This window comes from Abramis brama, assembly GCF_963993115.1.
Source record: "Abramis brama genome assembly, chromosome: 9".
Classification (NCBI taxonomy): domain Eukaryota; kingdom Metazoa; phylum Chordata; class Actinopteri; order Cypriniformes; family Leuciscidae; genus Abramis; species Abramis brama.
The window spans coordinates 35,986,492-36,002,908 of record NC_139971.1 but is presented as its reverse complement, the minus strand read 5'-3'; the positions used below and the strand labels follow the sequence as shown (position 1 = coordinate 36,002,908).

The following is a 16,417-nucleotide window of genomic DNA, read 5'->3' as shown; positions in this document are numbered from 1 at the left end:
TTGAAAGTTCAATACTGCCATTGTAGTGGGGTTTTTTGTGTGTTTTTTTAACAAATCAAGGAGCAATTATATCTGTTAATCAACAACATGACAGTCAGGGTCAATAGAGCTCAACTTGTAAAACCTGGAACATTCATAAGGCCAATTCTGGAAAGAGACACATTGTGTTTAGTCTATGACTAAGGTAAGATGTGCCGGGAAAACCTCCTCTGTAGACACAGGATGAAGCGGTTAACAGTGAAAGCAAGGGGCATGTCTTTGATGAACTCTATTGTTTTACAGATGAAGACCAAAGCCTCTGAACCCAAACCCGGATCTGAGACTTTGATGGTTATCGTGAGTCATGGATACAAGGAACACCCAAAGGCGTCTGGACCCGAAACATGGAGAATCTAACATCTCAGTCAGCCAGGAAGAGCTACACCCTTAAGAGGCCATTCACACGGAATGTTTTTTTTTTTTTTTAGTCCACTGCGCTACTTTTCCACTGTTTTTCAATGCAAACGCACTAGACAGACTTGTTTAACAGTTGCGCACATCTTTTGCAGCATCTTGTGCATGAAGGAGGAGTGCTCTAAAAATGCAGTGCTCAAGTTAAAACAAGTTCAACTTTTTAAAAACACATCTCCAGACCTTGCGTTTTTTCTGCTCCACTGACCTGCATTTTGCGTTTTTAACAGCAAAAATACGTTCTGTGTGAATGACCCCTAAATCTGTGAAGCTCCACTGTATGATGGAAAGGACAGAGGTTAAAGCAACTTTGTCTTCATTTTCAACCTCCTTGACCTTCTCCATCTCATAAAAGGTTTCAAATGTTGATCAATGTATCGATCTAGAAATCTGTCGAAGATGCACTGTAATCGGATCTCAGAGTAATGTTAATGCAATCTAACCATCATATCTGCATTCATTATAATGTAGCAGGTTTTTTTGCGTGACAATCAAGGGCGGAGTAGATCGCAGTAAGTTTGCTTTCGCACCTGAAAGTTGCACAGCCGTTTATTGTCTGTAAACGATGCGCAATTTTTCAAACACATCTGGCCCATATTTTGGACCCATAAGTCTAACATGCAATGTATTATTATTTGAAACCTCCCCCTCATTTTAAGAGATTTGAAATGCGTAGCTAAGCAACTGAAAATAGTCTTTAAAAGAAACACCACCACTTCAAGTCGGCATTTTCCATTATAGACTTGTTTTAAATATTGCGATGGAACCAGATATCCGAAAATGTATCCAGATACAGAAGCCACTAATTGCTGACAAGTGAAAACTCACCTTGTCCTGATTGCCTGATGATACGAACTGCTTGATCAGATCACAGTGATCGCATGTTAATGCCAAATGTAAATGCAGTCTTTAAATAAATTAAATAATAATAAAAAAGTGTTTATCATATTTTGTATATAACATATTTTTCATACAGCTTAAATACATGTGAGTGTACATATCATAAGCATTATTAAAATAATTAATATATTTTTGAAGATAACAATTATTTATATAAAATAAAAAATTAAGAATAAAAAATTTGGCTGCATTGCATTACTTGGTGGACAATTTTTTCTTTAAAAAAAACTGACTCCAAATCACAACAACAAACCCACAAACAGTAAAAAAAAAGTTGCAGCACTCACTGTTAGCGCCTCCTCCAACAGCTTCAGCTCTTGCTCTAAGACCTGCAGTTCTGGGAACTGGCCTCTGTAGTCATCAAGCGAGGACAAAACGCCACTAAGGGCCTCTTCCACGCTGCTGTCTGCTGATTGTTCCTCCAAACCACCCATGGGTCTGATGTCTACTAAAGAACCAGATTTCTCTGCCAGCAGGTCGCCTGTTTGTGTCTTTGTGAGGTGTGGCTCACAAGAGGAACCAGTCCTAGGAACACCATTGTCCATCTGCTGGGACAAAGCAATAGCACTGGAGGAAGAGTCTTTGTCTCCACAGGTGGGCCTAGACGTGAACTCTCTAGCTTTTACAGCTGAGTCACAAGCTGTTGTTTCTGCAGGAGAGCGACTTTCTGAACAGTTCAGTGGCTCAGTGGGACAGGATGGCTCACTTATGGAGGGATCAGGAATGGGACAGATCTCCTGAGTGTCTGGTACTACAAAACATGGTTCTGCTCGGTGGGGCATATCCATGGCAATGTCACTTACAAATACCGAAGAGACCTTCGAAGTTACTTCAGTGGCCTCCACAGATTCCAAAGCCAGTCTGTCTATCGAAACACCATCTGCGCTGTTCTCGCTGATATGGCTAAGTGAGCGAGAATAGCTGGGATGGCCATTGGGCACTTCCTGTTTTACAGGAGCCTCAGTGGTGACTGTTATGGAGGCTGCTGGTTTCTTCAGATCCTCCTCTTCTTCCTCCTCCTCCTCTTCTTTCTGATTGGCCAGCCGGGTGGGAGTAGAGGTCGCTGATTCACGGGGTGCAAATGAGATTTCAATGGCAGGAGGAGCAGTTTGTACCTCAGGCTGTACTAAGTTCTTGTGTGCGTGACGCATTCCCAAGGAAAGCTGAGGACTGGAGGAATCATCTGAGGATTCAGAGGAGTTTGACCAAGCCGTTCCGTTCTCCATCTCTTCTTGTCTCCTCAACATATTCTAGTGGGGAAGAAAGAGATTATGATGAGAATTTAAATAAAGACCCTTTCACATGACTCACGTTAATGTTTCTCAAAACTCTGTGGAGCAAAGCGTAAAGCTGGAACACAGCGCTCAAAGTTCAAATAATTGTAGCTTTTAGATGTCTAAATACACTGAGTTGTAAAGACAATGCTGTGCAATGCAATGTCTGACAGTCTTTTATGACCAACAAGGCTGCATTTATTTGATCAAAACTAGGTTAAAACTAATAGTGTGAAATGATTACAATTTAAAATATCGTATCTATTTGAATACATTTTAAAATGTAATTCATTCCTGTGATGCAAAGCTGAATTTTCAGCATCATTACTCCAGTCTTGTGTCACATGATCCTTCAGAAATCATTCTAATATGCTGATTTGCTGCTCAAGAAACTTGAAAAAGTTGTGCTGCTTAATATTTTTGTGGAAGTGTAATACTTTTTTCCATGATTCTTTGATGAATAGAAGTTTCAAAAGATAACTATTTATTTGGAATAGAAGTCTTCTGTGACGTTATAAATGCAATAAATCCTTGCTGAATTAAAACAGTTATTTCTTAAATCTTACTGATCCCAAACTTTTGAATAATCATGATGTTATACACATTAGATAATTCTATGCAAATAAATACTAAGCAGAAGAATGAAATTGATCTTAATGGTCAATATAGCAGTCTTTCAGTTAAAGGACACAAATGCCTTACTGTTACAGCTTGCACATTAACAAGTTAAACCTAAAAACAAAATCATAATTTGAGCAAAAAAAAATTACTTGTTACTGCAAATTTTAAATATTTTGTTGACAGTTTTCTTTCTAGATTTCTGTCTTTCCTTATTTAAGTGTGTGACTATTGCCTATAGAAGATAGTCTAGGGGCAAAGATGTTGCAAAGATGACCACAGAGTGAACTGACTTGTCTTAAAGAGACTTTATATGTAGTAAAATAGTAAAAATATTAAATAAATAAAAAGCCCTGATGGAGTCATGTGAAAGTTCATATTCGACTATATGGTCCATAGTGAGACATTCCGCTAAAATAACACATGACGACTGTGAGCAGACAGCAGGCTAGTTTGTGGAGGGAGATGACAATACAACAGGATGATAGGAGTGTGTTCTTCGTCACTCAGCATTAGCGTGTATATTTGGACACGGAGGAGCCTCATTATAGTGGAGAGCAGACTGGCGTCAGGCCCAGTGAGCTAAAACACTCCCTGCTCCCTCTAATTAACTTCTGCTGAAGCTGCTCCCTGCCTCGCTGGGCTAATGTGACCACCCTTCAAAACAATAACAGCGTCAATGAATGCATTATTGACGGCTGTAGATGCTACTATTGTCACTCACAGTCAGACAGACAACGAATAACATGCACAAGGATCCTATTTGCTCTATTTCATTAAAGACAACTGACAGTAACTACAGGACACAGTGGAAATCATCACTACAACAACTATAATTTCTTAGATAGATGGCAGATACTACTCATTACTAGAAAAACCATACAAACCTGTTTTAGTCACATCTAGGGATGTGCCCGAAGCCGAATACTGTTCGGAACGGAAATGACACAATCTACGAAGCCCCTAAAAGGGACATGGTGATGGGAAGAAATATGAGATGGGAGGAAAAATATATTTCAATGCTTTTGCGTCCTCTCGCAAATATATATTTTGATAATTATGTTGTATATAATTCAAGGGGATTTAAGGGGCCGCTATCAATATGCGGGGTATTGAAATCGCTTTTGAATGTGTGCTCGCTTTTTACTTTCACTTTCCAATTCGCGATCACTCATACTCTGTGTATGGGGAAGGATGGTACTGACCCCACATTTTACAAGGTAAGATATTTGTCAATGACACTCAAGATCTGTTGCGCATCGTCCTGTCAGTCATCTCTCTCTTCACGTGATAAGTGAAATCTGATGTAGTGTAATGTAACCGACTTCAGCAGCAAGCCTAACCATGTCCCTTTAGGGGCTACGTAGAATGCGTAATTCATTTTCCATGCTTTCAGATTCAGATTTGGGCTTCGGGCACATCCCTAGTCACACCTTTTTAGCTAACTACCGACTACTATGTAAAGCTATACAACTAGCGCTACAGACCGACCACACTTACATGGCTGGAAAGCAGAGAGGTTCCCAGGCGGACAGAGGTGACGTCGCTGCATGAGCAGCTCTGAGTCAGTTTCTCTGTCAATGAGTCTCTGAACACGTCCAGTAAGGACCAGCGCTGTTTGGATATCATGCTCCCTGGGGCGGTCTGCATGCAGTCAGCGGGAGAGCATGAGCATTTTGTGAAGGCTAAAGCTACATCACTTTTGGCCCAAGGTAATCTGACCCAGTAAACTATGAGTCTGGCCTAGTCAAACTTCTTTCATTTCATCAAACTCATCTGAGCTGATCTGAAATGGAAACATTACGTTACTGTGACCACGTGGGATCAAGATGCTTCTGAGAAATGACTACCATTAAGTCTATGTGAAGCCTTAATTTAAATCTTAAGAGGGTCTGGAGAACTGTGAGATCTCCATTAGGAAGGAAAGGGAGAAGAATGGCATATCGACATTATGGTGGTATGCACTTAGAAGAAATGTTTGTTTGAATCAATTGAGATCAAATGAATCTCCCTGGAGTATAACAGAAGCAAAGTAGATACACAGAGCGGTCCAAAAGTCTGAGGCCATATTGAAATTATGTATTGTATTGTAAATAATAAAATTAAATAAAACGTACAAATTACTGTAAATATTATATTATTATAATATATTTTATAGATATTAATTATTTTAAAGGGGTCATGAACTGCATTTTTTTTTGTTTCCAGAGGTGGACTTATGTTAGTATGATTTTTACATCAAACATTGTCAAAATGTTGAAATAAAAGGCCATTTTCTAGCCCTCTGATTTGAACGACCTGTTGAAAGGGGCGTGTAAATGTAAATGCGCACTGCTATGATTGGCTAACATCTTTGCATATGAAATAAGTATTACATGTGGAACTCTCAAGAAAACGTTTACTAAATTATTTTTACCATTACAGCTTTCGAGATTAACTAATCGTGAAAAGTTTTAATTATAGAATTAGCCGTTGAGCGCATGAATGCAGTGATCTCGTCATTGCAACTTGATTTCTGCACCTCACAAATGCTTTCATCAAAACTAACTAATGCAAACAGGAGTTTTGGAAAGAGTCACTGATAAACTCGTGCTGTGTGATTGACAGCTCCAGTGATTATAAGATTATATGGATCTTTAATTGCTTTCTGTATGTAATTTAATCACATTTTAAATAACAGAATATTTTTTATGCTACTAAGAGAAATGTGAAGTTGACCGTTTAGTCACTGGCTTGATTTACTGACACATAAACAGCAATAAACAATTTTGAGACAATAAAGAACGTCTGACTGCACATGAATCATTACATATCAGAAATCACTGGTCACAAATTAGGGATTAGAATTACGGTTACTTACATGTTGTGGCATTACTGTTGCGTCCGTATCTTACAGTAAAAGTCTGTTTGCAAAGGCAGTGCTGCAAAGGCAGTGCTGCAAATGCGACTGATTTACCAAAGAATGCTCAGTGAAATGTACCAAACAAACAAATAATGCTCTACTGAGATATTCACAAAATAAATAACCACTTTCCTAGCATTGGGATCCTTTGGAAGGTAATGTTATTTTTTGCCCAGTGATCCTGTATCTCTCTTCTCACCTTCTCATCTCACTAACGCACCAGTGGGCGGGGCTGATTCTGCAGAGGCGGCCTTTCGTCTCACTATTACATTATTAAAATTCGAAACAAGTCACTTTTTGGAGCTTGGTTTCAATAAAAGCCATTTTTTGACTAATGAGGAAGTTTTGAGTTCTGAAACTTGTATAGTACAATGACCTCTTATGTCAGAAAATCAAGAAAAATTTGATTTCTCAATTCATGACCCCTTTAAATTATATTATTTATAATAAAATGTACCATTGTAGATTCAGGTTGTTTGTTTAAAAAAAAAAAGTTTCCAAAAAAAGTATTTTTACTGTAGATTTCAGACATTTGGAACCTCATTGTGTATAATCAAGGGACAATGTACATTTAATAGAATTGGAAAAATGGACAGACTCACATAGAAGGCCTGCTCTCGTAGAGAGGGTGTGTCTGGAGGACTCTGGTTGTAGGTAGAAAAGCGTTTGTTGACAGTAGGAGCCTTGTTCACGGTGCTAGCTGAGGACGACTGGTCATCTTTGTCGAAAGGACTACAGAAGAAAAAGGAGAATGTTTTAATGACGACGGCATTTAAACGAGAATTAATCGTCTCATTGATCGATTTTATCACCAATTTTCTTGCTAAAAATTCCACTCCGTCATCTGACCAAATTTATGAGATCCCTCAAAGCTGTACTTACTTCCAGGTGACCTCAAGACTGAGTTTGATGGTGCCCAAGTCATTGATATCCACAGCTACTGTTTGGGGCAGGGCAGCAAACAGGTCCTTCGTCTCACATGAGACACTTCCCACCACCACATGATTGGCCAGACTCTTCAGCTCTGTCACCTTCACATACATACAAGATGTTTATTTAGGAGGAAATTTCATCATCAGTTTTAATGACCAGTGCAATATGCAAAACGTTTTAGACGTTGTTGTTATTTTTCAACTAGACCATGCACCTGCCCAAATTGCAACGTTTGGGTCCAGATTTGAACCCTATAGGGAATATTTGGTCTCACATTAAACTCAAACCAACTGGGAGGAATTTTTCAACTACTCGACTGTTTGAAGCTATTAACACTGAGTGGAACACTGACTCTTCTTACTGTAAAAAGCTGTCTGCAAGTTGTGAAAGGCTATTCCATGCTAAGTTGCTTTATCTACAGTATTTGTGCAATTCTTGCTAATTTCCTGACCAGTGATTTGTGATTAAAAAAGGTTAAGACCATTAAAAGACCTTTAGCCTTAAAAGCACATTTTTGTAAAAAAATCTCTCAGGGCAATCTAAAACATTTTGACAAACGTCAGCTGCATTCTCTTCATTCTTCCCCTGTAGTCTCTCTGTTTTAATATCACTGTCTTCTGTAAACTTCCTCTAACTCTATCCCGTGCAGTCTTCCTCTCTCTATCCCCCTGCCTCTCCATCTATCCCGAAGTAATGTTCCCCTCCCCTCACATGCAGTTATGTGTCTTGGAACCATTAGGAGAGAAAAACAAGTCAAAGTCCAGCTGCTGTGCTGTTATGTGCATTAATGTCCCACAGATTGATGTGACAGTGGTGCACATGTGAATGTGACAGGAAGGAGAGACAGAGATTGACAGTATGTGTGAGAAAATAGAGGGAGGGAGAAATAGCAGACAATATATGAGTAAATGTAACTTTATATTCATACAGAAAAATACCTTTATAGACAAAAACTCTGTGATGAGGGGGAGGAAGACCATGTCCTCACTGTCCCACACTTGCTTGCCATTGATTTCAATCCGACCCCGCAGCTTCCACCGCTGGCGACCGTACTTCATAAAGATCTGTGAAGGTTTTTAAATAACAGCTTCATTCAGTCTGATTAACAATCCATCAAACTATTCAAATAATTTCTTAATCTGTATGTTATTGTTATTATTACATTGTAAGCAATTTCTAATGTAAACAATGCTGATTAAGAAATTAAGCGACGAGAATACTTTTTGTGCGCAAAAACAAACAAAAATAATGACTTTATTCCACTATTCATTTCCTTCTCTCTGGGCCTCTAGTTGGTTCACGTAGTGTTTTTGCGCTGCGCGTCTGTGTTACACGTCACCACGTGGGCTCACTATTGGCCGACGCTGGTCATGTGTGTGATGCGTGGTGACGTGTAACACAGACGCGCAGCGCAAAAACACTACGTGAACCAACTAGAGGCCCAGAGAGAAGAAAATGAATAGTGGAATAAAGTCGTTATTTTTGTTTGTTTTTGCGCACAAAAAGTATTCTCGTCGCTTGATATACTTAAGATTGAGCCACTGTAGTCACTTGGACTATATTAACGATCTCTTTAATAACTTTTCTGGGCCAGCAAGTTTCGGTCACCTAGCAGCCTATGGAGAAGTGAGACAACTCTCAGATTTCATCAAAAATATCTTAATTTGTGTTCCGAAGATGAACGAAGGTCTTACGCGGTTGGAACAACATGAGGGTGAGTAATTACTGACACAATTTTCATTTTTGGGTGAACTAACCCTTTAAGGCTTGTTTTCATAAAATAAAGCTTAAATTAACAATTTCTATCCCACTGGAAAATGCGTTTTTGTATTGTATTAAGAAAACATCTAACAAAACTTCAAACTTTTAAATAACTTTAAACAGATTATTTATTCATCTACGTGGAGAGGAGGAGGAAAATCTTGACTTTTGTGTGTTTTTGCACAGTAAAGCAATGAACAGAGAAAGAATAACAGATGGGCTGAATAAAAAAAAACAAGTCTCTACCACCCACTCTTTCATCATTTCTAGATCTTCGAGTCAATTTCTTGTTCTTTTTCACACCACCTCCCCTCCCGTCACATCTCTGAGGCCTCTTGCTGAGCAAACTGTGCTGACTCACTGCATTGATTGGCTTGTCAGTCACTCTGAATCTCTTGAGCATGTTAAACAGGTGGAGGTGGGGCAGACACATTAATCACATTCATCCTTCTTTAATTATCCTCCGCCTCCCCAAATCTGTTCCTCACTGCACAGAGCAGATGCCGAGATCTGTCTCTGTCTGCCTCTCTAACAAGCAGTCATTTAGCAGACGCTTTCATCCAAAGCTTGCTTAAGGGCACAATGTTAGTTATAGCTCATTGATTGCCTAGTGCAGTGTTCAGACCAGCCAGATCTTCAATCACCACTATCTGTCATATCTGCCACTGACAAAAGTACAAAGCAGATCACTGATGACATCAAGGCAGCTTTATGAGGACACAATGAATGTAAAAATAGAGGAAAGTCAACAATCTGGTTTACTTAAGTAGTGTGACTTTAAAGGGTAAGGTGGGCCTTTATTTAACCCAACAGAAACCTTTCGAGACCAGTTCATTGTGGAGCGGATTAAGATTTTGACCCAGGTATCAGGCCATATTTTTCAGAGCTTCTACCTACTGCGAACCAAGATGACAATGCATCTCAATGTATCTCTCAATGTTTTTTTTTTAATGCAAACTTTATTACATTAACTGGCCTTTTAATAAAAGAATACTATGTGAAAACTATGTGCACTGATGAATTGTGCACAGTAAGATTTCGTGCTGACTGTAAATCAAAGAGAAGGTAAATTATCAGCTCACCTCATACTGATCTCCAGCGCAAAGTCGTGCAAAACCCGCCAAGCCTGAAACAAAGGCACACGTTGTTATTTAAATACAGTACACTGTTGGAAAAGAAATTATGTGAGATATGAGTAATATGGTTATAACTGTAGGAAACTACAAATTAAAATCATTCTGGAGTTCACTATTACCCTGGTATACAGAGACTGTCTTACCCTTCATTTTGACATGGAATTCCCCCAGCTGGTTCTCCAGCTCACTCTCTAGCATGCACATATTCTGTAGGGACAGATACAGAGGGTAATTACACAGAGGAAAATAGACAAAGGTGGCAGGAATAATGGAAATAAACGTGCAATGTGTAGAAACAATAATGTGGCACACAACAGTTTGAAGCGTTTATCGTGGAATAATGCCTACTGTTTTACTTAACATTTAAAAAAAAATAGTAGACAGCATACAGTATATACTGTCCAGTATTTACTAAGTAGTAATAGCCAGAGAGATAGGGAGGACAATCACGGGAAATACTTTTCCTATAGTTGAACGCTTGTCTTGCAGCAACCATTAGGGTAATGAAATGCACTTGACTGGGAAAGGCTGTCCACTCTTAATCAGATTGCCTCCCTGCATTATTTCCATGAGCATTTCGAATGAGTCTAGTTCTGCCCTGTATCCATCCATCTGGATGCAAAAAACCTGTGGCTTAAGCCATAATCAGTAGAGTGTAAGTCTCAACTTCCCGACAATGTCATAAAACTAATCCCATTTTTCCAGGTCACACTTTTACCGGAACCCATACATTACGGCATTATTTCCATATTAATCTCTTGATGTTTATCTTATCACTGTAATTAAATCAGTTTATTGCTTACCCACAACTCCAGTCTCTCACACCTCGCAGTGAATTAAAGTTATTAAGTGGATTCAGTTTGATAACAGTAAATTAAAATGAATTTGAAGTCAGTTTACTATCACTTAACTTAAGTGGATTTCAAATCTGAATTGGTAACTAACACTTTTTTTTTTGACATGTGAAGGCCAAGTATATTAACCCATACTCGGAATTTGTCCCCTGCATTTAAGTTAGTGCACACACATTAAGAATAGTGAGTAGTGAACACACACACTGCAAACCATGACACACCCGGAGCAGTGGGCAGCCAGTATGCTGTGTCATTTGCCTTTGTCATTTCCTGTCTGTCTCGCTAACCATTAGCCCACGACTGCTCCGAGTTCTGAGGTGAATTCAGTTAGATAATGCTTAAACTAAAGTGAATTCAGCTGTAAAGTGGATTCAGTTCACTAACACTAAGCTAAAACGAATTACAGTTTCAAAGTGGACTCAGTTCACTACTACTAAGCTGAAGTGATTTTCAGTTCAAAGTGGATTCAGTTCACTAACAATGACAGAGGGTCCATAATTCTTCTTCGTCTTCCTCCCATACTCTCATCTACCCACACACTCTTACCTCCGTGTATTCTTTGAAGCTCTTGTTAGCTTCAGACAGACTCTCTCTGGCCTCCCTGCTGCCTGGAGAGGCAGTGTAAGCCTTCACCATCTTATCAGCTCCGTCTCGCAGTCTGCGCTGCATGCAGTAGGCCTCATAGAGCTCATCAATCTGCACACACACACACATATATTGTATTATTATTATAATCAATCAATGAAATGCATTATGTGCAATATTGATGTGGGTGTGAAATGTCTTCAATAGCATTTCCTGCTGAAAAATCCCCCTTGAGCTGTGTATTGAAACATGGTAGCTGGTTTCTTGCTGGTCATTAGCTAGAAATCAATTCTAATCTTATACATTTATGCTTATCACAATGTATAGACATTTAAATATTTGGAAAAAATACTGAGTAAGAATTGTTTGCCTCTTCTACCAGCAACAAACTAGCCTTTCATATTAGTTTAAAATGGTCAGGCTAAATTTTGTAACATGGTGACTGGTCAACAAAATAATGACCAGCAAGAAACTAACTACCCTGTTCCAAAACACGCCTTTCTACATAAGCAGGATTTTTCAATAAAGGTTAGTATTTTTATGACTTAACGAGGTAGCCACAGTTTAGTCTACATCCAGATGGTGACATTGACTCGATTTAACTGCATATGCACACACATGCACAAGCCACAACATCTTCTTGTTAAATCTTTTCATGCCCAAGTACTTCCTGTTGGGCCTCATTGTCTCTAACATAAGCAATTTAGATTTTATTGATCTATCCGCAACACCTTGAGCAGGTCTGCAAATGTGGAAGCCAGTAATGGAGAAAGGAAACTGTTAAATCTCCTTATTATGCCAACTAAAATTTAGGCAGATGCTCAGAGTAAGAGAGACTATCATTACAAACAGTAATTTGGTAATTATTCACAGCACGAGTCCTGTAATTCAGAGATTAGAAAAAGAATGAGCTGTCTGTTGTAAACCAGTATGAATGAATGAGAAACATGCAAACAGTACGAAAGCTCCATTGACTGAAAGAATGTTTTTTTCTTTCTTGTAGGTATAGGAATTGGGTTATGAATTAGAGTTAGGCTGCAGTAATGCTCAACTTTTGAATGGTAGTGTGTTGCCCTTCAAATTTCTAGGCAAATGCGTGTATGTGGCAAGGCCAAGGTAATGAACCAAATCGCCTGAATTGCATAAGTAGCCGTATCCAGCAGAATTACCCAACACGGTGAGGGAGCCTCATACTGGGAGTACACACACATGCACACACAATGGGATAAACGCAAAAGTCAAGATACACAAACACATAATTCCCAAGACTGAAGGCGAGAACGAGGGCGAAACAGTCTGCGGCCCTTAAAAGGTTCCCTTCAATAACAGAAAGAAGGACGAAGGAAAGACATAAAGTGGGAGAAGGAAATTTTCCTCTCAGTTTGTCCATCTGGAGGTGGTTAGGAGCCATCCAGTGAGCGTGTTCCAGCATACTGGCAGGGAGTCAGTGGGACAGTCGTAAGTTTCACAGAGTTATGACAGTTCTTCTCTCGCTAATACACACTGATATACAAAACTGATAACAACACGCCTCTTTATTCACATAACAGACCATTGCCAATACACGAATGCCACCATCCCTAGTTTGTTGGGACTGTCGTTAGCAAAGCCACTTAATATTACATTTTTTTTGGCATTTTCTCACTTCAACCCCTCTCCGCTATAATAGAGGCCCACCATATCTGACCGAGCCAAAGCATGGAGACTCCCTACAGCGCCCTCTGCTCATAAAACACACACTAATCACATATGAAGTGGGGCAGGAGAGGAAGAGGACGATAGAAGAAGGGCTCTTCCTGTAGTGCAGCTGGCTTGGGTTAGTTTAGGCTGTTAGTTCAGACTCCAACAGGTCCAGTGGAGGGTTTAACCGCTCCCCAAACAAGCCAAGAATGCAAGCAGCCCCTGAAGCTGTCCTCTGCCTGTGACCCGTGTCCCCTGTGTGTGAGCATCCATGGAAAAGGGAAATCCATGGTAGAGGGGGGAAAAAATCTGTCTAAGAATGTGTCCTCAGTAAAGGGCTTTACTATATATCCTGTAGGTGACCATCTATCAAGAAATGTTTAGACACAGATGTACGTGCATGAATGCGTGTGCACAGCCATACAGAGGCTGTTATCAGGGCCACTGGGCCATGCAAGAGCAGTCACTAACACAGAGACGTTTGAACAAGAACAGACCTGCTGAGCTACAACACACACGCAACTCTGTTTGACAAGAGTGCCACATCCGGCCTGCTTTCAACAATTTCAAGAATATTACAATTTTTGTTTATACAACTTGAATATTCAAAATATTTGCATATTTCCTCTTCTCAAATGATTTGCATTTCAGTTAAACGGCAGGCTTACCTTACTGAGATGAAACTCCAGCCGCCTCATAAATCTCTCGATCACTTTCACTTGCTGAGAGAACAGAGAATAACATTTATGATGCTCAAAATATTATTAACCGGCATTAGCAATTCAACAAAATGAAATGCTAATTCGGGTGCAGTCTATCCCCAAACTAAAGTCAAATGAAAATGAAGCGTCCACTCACCTTGTCAAGTTCATACAAAAACCCCTACAACCACAGAACAGAACAGAGAGAGATTACAAATCAGACATATCAAAATAAAAAAAGACAGAAAAGTGCTCAGATTTAAATAGCTTAGTACCATGACACAATTAAAAAAGTTTGAAAATTAAAGGGTAAATACAATTTTTATGTTTAGACTTACCAAGCGAGAGTTCCTCTTAGACTCTTTCATTTGTCTGTTCAGACTGTCCAGCTCCATCTGGTGAACCTGCAGGTAGGATCTGTAAAAGTATGGGGCAATATCTAAGTCACTATCATTGCTTAATGTATTGTGCAAGCAGAATCGTGGTTTATTTCACCCACGTTAATATTAGAAAAGATTTCCTGCGCTGGAGAGACCTAAACGGGAAGGCCTGAAAATGGACACAGAGTTGTTTCTGCTCCATACGCGAGTAACATTGGTTTGCAATGTTTCACAGAACCAAGATGTGCTGTTGCTGTAATGTTAGCTAAAGTAAAGGACAGTTGTGAGTGTAATTGTTTGTCTGGAGCTGGTGTGCTGCTTGTATATACTCTTGTGTACTGTATGTTAATTTTTGTTCTTTCTTGTCATTCGTCATCTATGCTTTATTTTTGTGAAGAATTATTATGCTTCGCTTCAGCTATGATAAAGAGATTTCCACTCTTGTATTACGAGTTCATGCATTTTGGGGGCAGAGCAATGAAGGGAGGGGCGTGTTTGTTTGGGTTGATTCAAATCTCAACAGCGTTTCTCAGAAGCTACATACTGTAAACACATTTACAATGCGTGTGTGTGTGTGTGCGTGTACATACTGCAGTCCTCTCTTTAGGGCCTCGTACACCTCGTCCAGCCTCTCAGGCTGGGGCACCTTTGGGGGAGGTGATTTAGTAGAGAGTGTGAACATCCTGCTTGCTCTGGAGGGAGTCTTCCTCACGCACGCAGGGGTGCTGAACACAGAAAGGTTCCTAGGACACATATGAGGTACATAAAGCTTAAGTATAATTTTTTGATGGTTAAACACTTTCCCCAGCTCTAGTTAACTCTAATGTGCAGAGTCAAATAAAGTAAAGTTGTTGTTTTTTTCCAGAAAACCTGGTATATTAAAATATAATAATATAAAACAATATATATATATATATATATATATATATATATATATATATATATATATATATATATATATATATATATATTAGTAATAAAATATTTTTATTTAAAATAATCTATTAATAATAGCTGGAATTTATGCAGTTTATTTTAACTCCATAAAAGCTATTCTTATTTTATCTCATTTTATCATTTAGAATTTGCAACTACAATGTTAAAAACATCACAGGAAACCAAACATTTGCGTCTGTATTACAAATACATGTACATGACAAATACATGTAAGATTTAGTTACAACGCAGAAAAAGGTCCATCAACCAGCCCATAATTATTGAGCATTAGGGCCATCTGTTTGTCCGACCAATGGCAGAGGTGTTTGAATGCAGAAAAGTATTATGGTCAACCAGGGAAACAAACAATCTCTTATCTAAATCAATAGTGTTTTAGACCAACACTCGTGCTTATCGATTCAAGCTGCGATTGCTCTTCCAAGATGACAGACAGCTCAATAAAATGGAGAGAAAGACTGATGTGTCTTGATACAATTTGCTCCAGTAAAGCTGTATGAGGATACAGTCAGCAACAGTAGTCGCACTTAAAGAATTCACAGTAACATAAAGAAATCTGATTTCGCATTTAATCACAGTAATGCTTTATTTATTACAATATCATTTAACTCTGAACTCATATTCATTGTTTGAGTTTCTATCTTTTATCCTTCTGTTCATTCTGTCTGGATCTCGTCTGGTGTTCCTCCATGTTGTCCTGATAGTGGTCGTCTTTAATGTTTCATGCGTTCTCTGTCTCTGCTCTATTTCAACAGCAGGGGTTTGAAGAGTGCTGTCCATGCTTTTGAATCAAACTACATCAACCAGAAGAGTCAACGCTCAAGAGCCACTCTGCTCCTCTGAAAAATTAACATGTTGCCACATGCTTACCTCTACAACATGGCACACATATACACTTGAACAAAAAAAAAAAAAAAAAAATTCAACCACAGATAAAGTGTGAACTGTGAAGAGTATAAAATCAAATGGCTACAAGTTTGACACAGATTTCTCTCAAAAACCATTCCCCTGTTTTGTTGGAGTGTCTCTTTTAAGCCAATAACAAATGTCCATGCTTTCCTGCTGCCATTAGGAAATGTATGCTGGTTCCACAGGACGTCCTGTCAGCTGTGACTTCCCTTTAAAGATTTTGAATGCCTTTGGTCAGAACTGAAAGGACTAATGCTACACATAAGGGTGACATAAGAAAAATATAATAATATTTTGAACATTTATACATTTAATATTTTTATATAAAAAATAATAATACAAAAATAAATGTATATTAGTATAAATATTAATATTTAGCA

At 38.8% G+C, this 16,417-nt stretch overlaps 1 protein-coding gene across 6 annotated transcripts in view; it reads right to left on the bottom strand.

Moving 5' to 3' along the window:
- The window catches only part of ripor1 (RHO family interacting cell polarization regulator 1), a 68,224-nt gene that overhangs the window by 7,937 nt on the left and 43,870 nt on the right, over positions 1-16,417 (bottom strand). For 3 of the 6 annotated variants that reach the window (XM_084123848.1, XM_084123847.1, XM_084123846.1), the window contains exons 3-14: positions 14,765-14,917; positions 14,133-14,211; positions 13,952-13,975; positions 13,762-13,815; positions 11,375-11,524; positions 10,118-10,181; positions 9,921-9,964; positions 8,016-8,141; positions 7,027-7,175; positions 6,747-6,876; positions 4,743-4,886; positions 1,638-2,600 (exon numbers count right to left, since the gene is read on the bottom strand). In XM_084123848.1, the coding sequence (XP_083979974.1) occupies positions 1,638-2,600; positions 4,743-4,886; positions 6,747-6,876; positions 7,027-7,175; positions 8,016-8,141; positions 9,921-9,964; positions 10,118-10,181; positions 11,375-11,524; positions 13,762-13,815; positions 13,952-13,975; positions 14,133-14,211; positions 14,765-14,917 (2,080 nt within the window). The remainder of the gene's footprint in view (positions 1-1,637; positions 2,601-4,742; positions 4,887-6,746; positions 6,877-7,026; positions 7,176-8,015; positions 8,142-9,920; positions 9,965-10,117; positions 10,182-11,374; positions 11,525-13,761; positions 13,816-13,951; positions 13,976-14,132; positions 14,212-14,764; positions 14,918-16,417) is intronic. The other 3 variants (XM_084123851.1, XM_084123850.1, XM_084123849.1) reach the window with 1 other exon arrangement.